The following is a 12,400-nucleotide window of genomic DNA, read 5'->3' as shown; positions in this document are numbered from 1 at the left end:
TGGCTGCAATTTGGCAGATCAAATCTCACCAGGCTCAAGGTTGACTCAGCCTTCCATCCTTCCAAGGTTGGTAAAATGAGGACCCAGATTGTTGGGGGCAATAGGCTGACTCTGTAAACCGCTTAGAGAGGGCTGTAAAAACACTGTGAAGCCGTCTATAAGTCTAAGTGCTATTGCTAAAGCAGCCAATGCATTCTTACAACTTTCTTTGGTGTTAAATGTCTAGAGAACTATAGTTTTCTTGACATCCCCTCTGCCTCTTTCAAGCCTTTCTGAGAAAATAGATCTTCCCTCCTCCTTCCCCCTTTCCTTCCCTTCCCTGTAATTGGCAAGGAAACTTCAAAGCTCCAAGTAGCTTCAAAGCTTTTCCTTCAATGATTAATGGCATCTCTCACAGTTTACTGGCCACATGGGCTAAAGGTCATGTATATTACAGGCCAATATCTCTGGACAGTGCCCAAGTAACAAAGTTATTCATGCTCTTCTCAATTACCTTGACATATCATACAATTCCTAAAGCACTTATCATTCCAGATGTCTGGGTCAGTGGTAGGTTTCAAATTTTTTTACTACCGGTTCTGTGAGCGTGGCTTGGTGGGTGTGGCATGGTTTGGTGGGCGTGGCTTGGTGGACGTGGCAGGGGAAAGATACTGTAAAATCTCCATTCCCTCCCCACTCCAGGGGAAATGATACTGTAAAATCCCCATTTCCTCCAGATCAGCTGGGACTCGGGAGACAGAGAATAGATGGGAGCAGGGCCAGCCAGAGGTGGTGTTTACTGGTTCTCCCAACTACTCAAAATTTCCGCTACCGGTTCTCCAGAACTGGTCAGAACCTGCTGAAACCCACCTCTGGTCTGGGTGTTGACTTAGGTCACTACCAACTGCTCAATGAGATTGAGGATGGAAATGTAGAGCAGAAGGTGCCACAGAACAAAATATGATTGATGGCCTTTCCCCACTTGTGTTTAAACCTTGGAACAAGCCCATCAGGCCAAAAGCTCTTCTCCACATAAGGTCTCACCATGTGGACTTTAACTTGTCCCTGGACCCTGTGTGAGTCAGTCTTATGTTATCCTTCAGTTAACACTGTCCGGGGTAACTTCTTCAGTTAATTTCACAGGTAACACTGTGTAAAATGTGTTGGGTCATTACCCTAGAGCAGAGGGAAATGCTGGTAACTTTAAGATGCATGAACATCAACCCCTAGAATTCTCCTGGCTGGGGAATCCTGGTAGTTGAAGTCCATGCATCTTAAAGTTGCCAAGGTTGGGAAACCCTGCCATAGAGGGGACTCAGATAACTACTGTGACTTCAGACAGTTGTCAACTTGCAAAGCTTTCAAATTGCCATGAGCAGGAGGGAGGGAGAACTGATAGAGCTGATTGATTTCCCTAACTGAAGTGCATTCCATACATTCTTCCTGACCGCAATCAGAAGGAGGGTGTTGGATTTCACAGCTAGCCAAAGTGGTTAATTGGAGAATGTGATTTATGACATGGCCAGAGAGGAGGGAAGAGACAGAGTCATAGGGGAACATAAATCTATGTGGGATTAATTCTAACTGCATTGGAACAGTGGTATTAAAAGCAGGATGGGGTGTAGCATTGAGATGGTCCATCCTCATTGAGTTTTATGTGAAGCACTTTAATGCTTTAGTGAGGAAATTCATAAAATAATAGGAGAAAGAGAATAAGCCAGTATGAAGGAGAACCTGGGCTTTATAAAGTCCTGTACTATGACTCCTAGCAACCCTAGTCAACAAAGCTAGTAGTGAGTCCTACTATGTTTTGTAGCTCTGCATGTTCATCCTGCAATAATTAAAAAGCAAGTCAATAGCAAACTTCACATGCTACTCCCCATAGGAAGCTCAGGACCAAATACTCACCCTCAGAGGTTTTGCCCCATCCACTCACAACGCAGAGTGTTCCAGCTTCAAATACATCTTCCTTGTGGGGAAGACAGATAGGCTGTACTTCATAGCCTAAGAGAGGGAATATACAACCGGCAATTTTAAATCAATGTTTTCTTTTGATGAACACCCATGAATTTCACAGGGAAGATTTCATTTCTACATTTTTGTGCCCAAAGAATAGCTCAGCGGAACATCAATGACACATGCATAATTTTCCAGATTTGATCTCCAGATTCTTAAAAAAGAATCCAATAAGAAATCAGAAATGTGTTCCTAGTTCCAGAGAATAGCTTGACTCTACAAAGTCTCTCACTCCTATCCCCACCCCTTAACTCCTTTAACTACCTTTGCAAAAAAAAAAAAAAAAAAAAATCTTGGCACCACCCCTTCTAGTGATGTCATAGACTCTTCCCCAATTTGGGAGGTTGAGTTACAGCCTTCCTCTTTCAAGCATTCCCCATTTTTGGCGCACGTTCCCACCATTTTCTTTAATAGTGCTTCACTCCTCTTCTTACCATATTGTACCTGATGTTTCAAATACAGCAGTGCTATATCTGAATCCATATACCCAAATCTGTTGAAGTCAGGATGGACAACAATTTCAGAGACTGGGACACTCTGTTCTTCTTCATCCCCACTGCCGAGATCAAACTCACCAACAGTCACAATCAGATTCTTCACAACTTTTCTATAAAAAGAGTGGAAAGCATTATTATTCAGCCAGTTGACCCTATCATAAAGTATACGCCCAATGTAGTAAAACCAAACTTATGATTTCTTGATTCTACACAGGAGAAAAATTCCCCAAATGTTACAGAGGTGATACCAAGCAAATTCTAGAAAATTCATTTTTTTTATCAGCTCTCATGGGCTTACAACAGCCTTTTTCACCTGTTGGATTTGCAACTCCCAGAATTTCTAGCCAGAATTCCAAGGTTTCCTTCTCAAAATTCACAACACACCTGGCAAGCACCTAGACAGAACCACTTTAATGTGAGAAGCATGTAGTAAAGGTAAAAGGTAAAGGTTTCCCTGTCTAGTCATGTCCAACTCTAGGGCGCGATGTTAATCTCCATTTCTTTGCTGAGGAAGCCAGTGTTGTCCAAAGACATTTCCCGTGGTCATGTGACCAGCATAGCTATATGCCAAAGGCTTACCTTCCCACCAAAGTGGTACTTACTTATCTACTCACATTTGCATGCTTTCGAACTGTTAGTTGGGTAGGAGACAAGTCAGTACTTAAAGCATTTGTATGATCTCGCCACACAACTGGACAAAATCAAAGATTCAACAATGACACAAACTTCAATAAGGTCTGTTCAGCGCTGGTCTTGACATTTTGGACAGTTAGAAAAATTTTCCCAGTCTTGTTTATAAATTAGCTAATTATATTTTTTCCCCCCATTTGAATTAAACTGCCATTTATGTGATAAATTGACAACTATCTAACCTACGGTCCCCTGATTGTTTATGTCTGCTTTCCCTTCCAGTCCTTTCCCAGCCTCCCTGGGTTGGCTAGGGAATTCTGGGAATTGAAGTCCATAATCTCAAAGTTGCCCAAGTTAAAAAAAAAATATTGCACTAACACCTGCTCCCTTCAGCCTTAGTTTACATTTTGCCTGCCGATTCCACAAGCTTTTTGCACAATGCTACTCCGCAAGCTGCCACCGTATCTCAGCGGGCCAGTAACCAAGCATCTTCTTCAATTACTTTCGGTTCCTCTCCAAGCAAGTTATATAAAGTATAGCTTACAGATCGAAATCTACGACGCAGTGAGCTGCAGTGACCACCACATCATCACCAATCAAACTGCCACCGCAGAAATGAGAACGGCCTCGCTTGATGGAGACCTATTCAGTGGGGAAAAGGAAGATGGGAGAAGACAGAAATCAGACGGCTGAAAAAAAGAGTTTCCAACTTTAAGTGGTTTGCTATAAGGCAGCCTGGCCAATTAGAAGTTTGATTAGACAGGAGAGTTGTGATCAGCAGCCCAGGCAGGGGTGGGCTCCAAAAATTTTAGCAAGGGGTTGTCTGCCCGGTTGCTGGGTGGGCGTGACCATAGTGGGCGTGGCCTAGTCTGCCTCCTGCACCATGGCAGGGGGGAGCATTTTTGCCCTCTCCGGGCTCCGGAGATTTTCCTTGAACCTCCAGGAGGGCGAAAACAGCCTCCCCAGGCTCCGAAGACCCTCTGGAGGCAAGGAACAGGCCCGTTTCTGGCCTTCCCAAACTTCCGGTAGGCCCATTTTTCACCCTCCCTGAGCCTCTGTGCTTACCTGCATCTAAAACAAGCCGTCTGGGGACTCCTGGGAGGGGCAGGGTGGGGTGGGCCAGCCAGGAGTGGGATTTGGGGGTTCTCCAAACTGCACAGAATCTTAGCTAGAGGTTCTCCCGAACCCTTGTGAACCCCCAGCAGCCCACCCCTGAGCCCAGGTTGGTCCTTGTATTCTAGGGAAATCAGCCATACAACTGAAACTATATAAATGAGTTTCTCTTGCCAAGGCATTATTAGAATCCCATTGGTATTTAATATATGTATTAATCAGTGAGTCCTGGACTACAAAACATTTCCCTTGACCATTCTACTGTGCAGCTGGTAGATGCATTTTGGACATTCTTAGAGAACTTGCTGAGGAACATCTACTACTTATAGTTTAGCTCTGCACCTAGTCCTTGTTTACCAACCACAATTGGGACCAACAACTCCATTGCTAAGTGAAACTACAACAGTTTTTATGATCTTACTTCAGCTTTCCTTTTGCTTTACAGACCTGTGAAGGTCGCAAATGCAAGAATTGATTGCAAAGTTGCCCTTTCATCACCAACATAGCTGCAAAACGGACTCTGAGACAATCCCTAAATGAGAACTATCTATAAAAGCTAATCTTTGTTTGTTTTGTTTTTTAAAAAAAGATGAACTGCAGTTCCTGGGAATAGCAATAAGCATTTATTTTTTAATTTAAAAAAAAGCATAGATACCTGCCATGGTTGCCCTCCTGGCACAGACATTCTTCCTCCAATAATTCTTGAAAAGGACCCAAGTTGTAAGTCATCTTCCAGATCCATAAAGCGAAAGCCACATTTTCTTCCTTTGGAAGCAGAAGGGAGGGAAATCCATTTGAGATTGTACTATTCTTGTAGTCTTACATGAGACCGAACACAACCTTGTTCCAAGTCATATTTGGATATTTTGTCCCAAAGATGCTTTTTCAAGAGGCAACTGGACTTTCTGGTTTTTCTTTGAAGATGTTTTGCTTCTCATCCAAGAAGCTTCTTCAGCTCTGGAAGGAGCTTGAATGGAGCTTGGATGAGTTGAAGAAGCTTGTTGGATGAGAAGCAAAACATCTTCAAAGAAAAACCAGAAAGTCCAGTTGCCTCTTGAAAAAGCACCTTTGGGACAACCATGACCTGGATGACTGAGAATCTCCATAGACATTTGGATATTTTGAACAAGGATAAGCCAATGCCCATATCTGAAAGCCCTTGGATTCTGCAGAGCACTATTATGGCATTGGCTTGAGGTTTTCAAATTGTGATTTATGATTAATTGGGAATTATGATTTGATTGGGAGCTGCCCAGAGTTGGTTGAAAGACAGACGACTATATAAATGCTTTAAATAAATTACATTACTAAATAAATTGTTTCTGGCATGTGGCTTAGAATCCAGCTGTTGACTTGGGAAAAGAAAGAAAATGTGGTAGTGCTTGAAACACTCTAGTGAGTGGCCCCCGCAGGCTTCATTTCAAGACCCAAGGGCAATTTTAGCGCTTTTTATTTGAATAAATAAATTTCCACAGCAGCAATGAAATGAACAACAAAACCAACCTTTGCTAGCTGCATAAGAAGCAAACATCACATTTTGCAGCTGTACCACTTTGGGGGTGAGAAGCTGCCCCTTTCTATGGAACATCATCTCCCAGATATTAGCTTGATCCCGACTCTACTGGATTTTTATAAAATGATTAAATCTTTGCATTTCAGCAAGACTTTGAGGCCTGGTGTGTTGCATTTTGCTCTCCTGCAGGAGAATGATGTACAATACGTAACTGGAATCTTCCTTAGTAATTACAGCATACAGAATAACAGAGTTGGAAGGGACCTTGGAGGTCTTCTAGTCCAACCCCCTGCTCAGGCAGAAAACCCTATATAATTTCAGATAAATCGTTGTCCAATCTCTTCTTTAAAACTTCCAGTGTTGGAACATTCACAACTTCTGGAGGCATGTTTTTCCATTGATGAATTGTTCTAACTGTCAAGAAACTTCTCCTTAGTTCTAGGTTGCTTCTGTCCTTGATTAGTTTCTATCCATTGCTTTTGTCCTGCTTTCAGGTGCTGTGGAGAATAGCTTGACTCCCTCTTCTTTGTGGCAGCCCCTGATATATTGGAACGTTGCTTTCATGTCACCCCTAGTCCTTCTTTTCATTAAACTAGACATACCCAATTCCAGCAACTAGTCTATGTTTTAGCTTCCAATCCCCTAATCATCTTTGTTGCTCTTCTCTGTACTCTTTCCAGACTCTCAATATCTTTTTTATAATATGATGACCAAAACTGGATGCAGTATTCCAAATGCGGCCTTACCAAAGCATTATAAAGTGGTAACAACACTTCACGTGATCTTGATTCTGTTCATGCAATCTAGGACTTGCACTGGCTTTTTTGGCGGCTGCAGCACATTTTTGAACAATAGCCATGTTGTTCCATGTTAATGGAACAACATGGCTTTAAAGGTGCTGGTTACCACCTTTAAAGCGCTCCATGGCATAGGACCCGGGTATCTTCGAGACCGACTTCTGCCACTAGTAGCCTCTCACCGGCCAGTCTGCTCCCACAGAGAGGGTCTCCTCAGGGTGCCATCGGCCAAGTTATGCTCGCTGGCGACACCCAGGGGGAGGGCCTTCTCTGTGGGAGCCCCTGCCCTGTGGAATGAACTGCCCCCAGAAATGTGTAAGATCTCCGACCTCAGTGTATTTCGCTGTGCCCTCAAGACCCTGCTGTTCCGCCAGGCCGGGCTATCAATGTAATGATTTTAAATTAGGTGTTTTAAATTTTGGGGGTTTTAAATTTGTGCCGAAACTATTTAATAATTTTAATTATTTTTAAATTGTCTGTCGTTGTGCTTTTAATAGGCTGTACACCGCCCTGAGTCCTCCGGGAGAAGGGCGGTATAGAAATAAAATTATTATTATTATTATTATAATCATTAGTGCATTCAAATCTCTAAAACACCCAGAATCAGTTTTGGATTGGAGCAGCATTGAAGCCTAGTAAATACAGGTAGTCCTTGACTTATAACCACAATTGGGACCAGAATTTCCATTTCTTAAGCAAGGCCGTCTTTAAGTGAGGTAGACCCAATTGTTTGCCACAGTTCTTAAATGAATCACTGCAATTGTTAAATGAATCATACAATTGTTAAGTGAATCAAGCTTCCCCCATTTACTTTGCTTGTCAAAAGCCAGATGGGAAGTTTGCAAATGGAGAACAGATGACTCTGGGTCATCCACAACCATTGTAAATACATGTTGGTTGCCAAGTTTTCACCATGTGACTGTGGAGCTTGGTCATACATCAGTTATTTCAGTGCTCTTCAGTGGTGGGTTTTATTTACCTTTGCTACCGGTTCGCTCGCTCGCGCATGCACACTCACTTTGCTCGTGCGTGCACCACTTCTGTGCATGCGCAGAGCGTATTTGATGACATCCGGGTGGGTGGGCGGAGCCTCCTGCCACTGCTGCTACCGGTTCACCCAAACCGGGGCGAACCGGTAGCAACCCACCACTGGTGCTCTTGTAACTTCACGCAGTCACTAAACAGATGATTGTAAGTCAAGAACTACCTCTACATAAAGCCAGGGATGTCCAGTAGAAGTCAACAAAGATGGTGGATGTAACCATCCATGTGAAATCTTGTCACTTTCTCATGTACCGTGTGTGGAAAACATGTATAAAAGGGCAGACTTCAATTGCAGTTATGACTTCCATCTTGATTTTTGGTTTGATTCACACCCATGGACGCGCCTGGATAAATACTGTAAACATTAAAAGATATTAAGAAGGACCACCTTACCTCTTTCCATCCTCTCAAAGTCCAGTGGCTTAGAAAGAACAAAGTTCTCAGACAGCTGTTCATGAGAAGACAAACTCTGCCATTCCTCTGTTCCACTTAACTTGCCCATTTCTGATCTCTGGAAAACTGTGAAAGTAAATTTTTTTGTGGGAGGTCTGGACCAATTAACCAGCAGTGATGGTTCTTAAGCAATTTGTACTCTGAGATACTTTGCTTTTAAAGTTCTAAGATCATTTCCAAAACTATAACCATTGTTTTGCTAAGAGAATCTACATACATTTCTTCTCTAGGCATTTGTAGGTGTCTCAATTTCTATTATACAATAAACCAACTCCTGTGTCAGGAATATAGAGTACATTGTGGAAAATAATAATCTTTCTAAACCATTCATTGTGTGAATGAAATCAATGGAAATTGACCAAAACAAATAAATTGTCCATGACAGACCATGAGGATGTTAGTAACAGAGGAAGCACTGCATGTACATCATTGGACTCGGGGAAAAAAGAACACAAAATGAAAGGTGTAAACATCACACATTCCTAGTGTGATTCACAGACAGACAGACAGACGGAAAGTGACAGGAAAAAAAACACACATTGTGCACGTTGTCCGAGGAATAGTGAGTGTTTGATCTGAATTATAGATACTCCTGAGTTAACAAACCACTCATCCAGCGACCATTTTTTTGTCGGGAAAATAGGAGGAGGAAGGAATATTAGGTATGTTCACCACCTTGAAATTATTTATAAAAATATAAATGCATGGGTATTTTTTTAAAAAAACCCAAAAAATAAATGTTAATAATGTTCTCAAGGAAGTTTAATGTTACCCGTTTTCCTGAAAATAAGACTAGGTCTTATATTAAGTTTTGCTTCAAAAGACATGTTAGGGCTTATTTTCCAGTTAGATCTTATTTTCGGGGAAATGCGATACTAAAGGCATCCATCTGGCTGATGATCTTAACTGGGGCTTATTTTTGGGGTAGGGCTTATATTATGAGCATCCTGAAAAAAATCATGCTAGAGCAGTGTTTCTCAACCTTGGAAGCTTGAAGATGGGTGGACTTCAACTCCCAGAATCCCCCAGCCAGCACTACGGGAAAACACATATTTCCAATGTCTGAAAAGAGATAAGCCTCAACTAAAAAACAAAGATTCAAAAGATAAAAATATAAAGCAATCTTCCACAACATTATGAGCAATTTCACACAATGTTGCTCACAGTGACTAATCATTAAGCATGCATCTGCTAGAAGACGTGCAAATCTGGCAAGGCTGCAGTAAGCCACCATGTTGTTTTCTAAGAACACGTCTAAAGTTTATATTTATGTAGGACCCAGAAACTTTGCTGAAATAGCAAGTTTCTGAAGAGCCTGATAGTACAGTGGACTAAAGCACTGTTATTAACATCTGCTGCTTGCAATTACTGCAAGTTCAAATCTCACCAGGCTCAAGGTTGACTCAGCCTTCCATCCTTTCAAAGGTAGGTAAAATGAGGACCCAGATTGTGGGGGCAATAAATTGACTTTGTATAAATATACAAAAGTATGAAGGCTATTGCTTAACGCGTTGTAAGCTGCCCTGAGTCTCCGGAGAAGGGCGGCATATAAATTAAAGCAAAAAAAAAAAAAAAAGTTGTGCTTGAGGCTAGGGTTTACATTCACAAAATGATCCTATTCATTTTTTTAATTAAAATATTTTTAAAAAAAATTAAGTGGGGGAGAGGCTTAGTGAACTTTTTAAATTTCACTGGACACAAATTTGTGTAATCATTTAAAGATATAGGCCAGGGATGTCAAACACAAGGCCCGTGCAGGATGCGGCCTGCAGGGCCATCCTGGAAAATGTAACAGGCCATCCCGTTTCGCTTTGGCCTGTTCTACCCGTGTCACTTCGGCCCAGTATGCCCACATCTCTTCAACCTGGTCTACCCACGTCCCTTTGACCCGGTCTACCGAATGGGAGGAAGAAACATCGGGCCAGCGTGGCTTCGGCCCAGTCTACCCAATTCGAAGAGGAAACATGCCAGAAGTTTGGGGAATGGCATCAAGCTTAAAAAGAGTCTTGGTGGCGCAGCGGACTAAAACTGCTGTTAAAGTAGCTGCCAGCTGCCTGCAATTACTGCGAATTCAATTCTCACTAGGCTCAAGGTTGACTCAGCCTTCCATCCTTCCGAGGTAGGTAAAATGAGGACCCGGTTTGTGGGGGCAATAAGCTGACTTTGTATAAAATAGAACACCGCTGGGGGGGGGCAAAAAGCCCTACTAAGCAGTTATATACAAAAGTATGAAGGCTATTGCTTAATGCATTGTAAGCCACCCTGAGTCTCTGGAGAAGGGCGGCATATAAATTAAACTAATAAATAAATAAATAAATAAATCAATAAATAAATAAATAAATCTGGCCACGCCCACCCAATTGGCCATGCCCACCCAGTCAGCCACACCAACCAGTTGGCCATGCCCTCCTGCCCCCCCCCAGGTCAACCACAGCCCTGATGTGACCCTCAATGAAATTGAGTTTGACACCCCTGAGATAGGCAATCCTCATTTAGCAACCATTCAGAGTGAACGATCCTAATGAAAAAGTAACTTTTCAACCAAGTCTTGCATTTATGACCCTCATAGGTAGAAAGCCAAGAAAAGCTGAAATAAGTAGAGTCAAAGTTTCACTTAGTGACTGTGATGCTTAATGACTGAGTTGCTGGCCCCAAATGTTATCACCAAACAAGGACTACCTGTATTCTCCAGAAATATCAGGTGACTCAGAATTCCGGATGTAAAAGATGCTTTTGATAACTGGCAAGAGAGTCCATGGGGTGAAAGGGAATTTATAAAGGCTCAGAAGAGTCATGTTTAGTCACCTGCAAAGCTTTTGCTGAGCATTTAGGAGGGAACGAGACAAATACTACTACTTGAATTACCTAAATCGTAAACAACTTGTAGTACAATAATTGAAGGACCACTGGGATAAATTCAGACTTGCTTTGGAGATGGAAAAACCCATCAGGCTCAGGACAGTGAAAGACCTTTTAGCCATTATGATGCAAAAGAATCAATATTTCACAAGCCATTTTATAAACAACTAGAGTCAAGAGCTTTCCCTTGGCAGTTGGAGACCACACACTGCAAGAAATGTAAAAACAGAAGCCCTGGGGCTGCACAAATCCTTCAAGTCCTTCCAAACCTTTCCAAAAGATGCTTAATTGTGGTTTTAATGGGGAAAAAAAAGACATTTTAAAAACAAGGGGACTCAAAATACAAATTTTACATGTTGACTCCTTTTATTCCATGCCATCTGGACCGTTTCATTTCCTTAAGGAAGACTGACTAATCCCTCTTGAATACGGATGTTTGGCTAGTTATAAGAAAAAGGGGAAGTGGGTTTGTTTGCGAGTTGCTTCCCAGGATTGGATGTTCTTTCCTAAATAGCCAGTTATGTAAAAAGGACCATGGATGTGTATTGCTCAGTGGTAAGACAGCCCCCTGTATCTGATAGAGCTTACTTTCAAGTAAATAACAGATTGGACAACATTCAACACAATACTCCTGGAAGTTCAGAAAGCCACTTTAGACCCTGCTTCTCTCATGAAGAGCTCCCTTTCCTTAGAATATTTTTTAAAAAACGGATCAAATGCTTGATATTGTGGCTACAATAACTGCCCAAAACAAACATAATCACCCAATTTTGGAGAGGGAGAGTATTCTCAAACACTTACCATGTAGATGGAGACAGACAATGGGATAGAGGAACCATTGTGATATTTGCATGGTTTGTGTAAATCACAGCCAAACAACCCTTTTTGCCACAAGTGGGCGTTTAAGAAAGGATGGAAGCAAAAATAGGCTTCAAAAGACTTTTTCTATAACCCACCACGTTTTTTAAAGAAAAAGGAGAAGTGAAGAAAAGATTCTTGATATCCTGCTGTATCTTGATATCCTGCTGTATTTAGTCAAGATTTAGTCAAGCACTTTGCCCTTAATGATTTAATACCTATCCTTTTCCAAGGGAATCTGGGAATTGTAGTTTAAAAGACACAAACAGGTATTTATTAGGTAAGATTCATTGGGGAGAGAAGTCAATGAATGTATCCTTAAAAACGTGTACAAATATTTCAAATAAGGTGTTCAGAAAGAGGAAAGTTAGAAACTTTCTTTTCTTTCTTTCTTTCTCTCTCTCTCTCTCTCTCTCTCTCTCTCTCTTTCTTTCTTTCTTTCTTATTTATTTAAATTATTCTTAAGCTTGCTTTATCTTTTTTCCTTTTGTCAACATGTACAAAAAACAGTACAATGGAGAACTTATGTAAAGTAATCAGCTTAAGTTGGAAAATTTTATTATACAGCAAATACATTGACCCAATCTTTTTTTTTTAATTGTTACATTCAATTCTGGATAAAAAAAAGACTAATCTTATGC

The 12,400-nt window shown here is 41.5% G+C and overlaps 1 protein-coding gene across 1 annotated transcript in view; it reads right to left on the bottom strand.

Moving 5' to 3' along the window:
- Positions 1-11,754, bottom strand: part of OVCH1 (ovochymase 1) — a 61,946-nt gene extending 50,192 nt beyond the window's left edge. The window contains exons 1-6 of the mRNA XM_070947509.1: positions 11,703-11,754; positions 7,983-8,108; positions 4,891-5,000; positions 3,667-3,764; positions 2,430-2,602; positions 1,888-1,983 (exon numbers count right to left, since the gene is read on the bottom strand). Coding sequence (XP_070803610.1) covers positions 1,888-1,983; positions 2,430-2,602; positions 3,667-3,764; positions 4,891-5,000; positions 7,983-8,108; positions 11,703-11,754 — 655 coding nt within the window. The remainder of the gene's footprint in view (positions 1-1,887; positions 1,984-2,429; positions 2,603-3,666; positions 3,765-4,890; positions 5,001-7,982; positions 8,109-11,702) is intronic.
- Between the last annotated feature and the right edge of the window lie 646 nt (positions 11,755-12,400).

This window comes from Pituophis catenifer, unplaced genomic scaffold (genome assembly GCF_029215685.1).
Source record: "Pituophis catenifer annectens isolate HBS135680 unplaced genomic scaffold, rPitCat1.0.hap2 SCAF_7, whole genome shotgun sequence".
Classification (NCBI taxonomy): Eukaryota; Metazoa; Chordata; class Lepidosauria; order Squamata; family Colubridae; genus Pituophis; species Pituophis catenifer.
The sequence above is the reverse complement of the archived record's forward strand: the minus strand, read 5'-3'. Positions and strand labels throughout refer to the sequence as shown.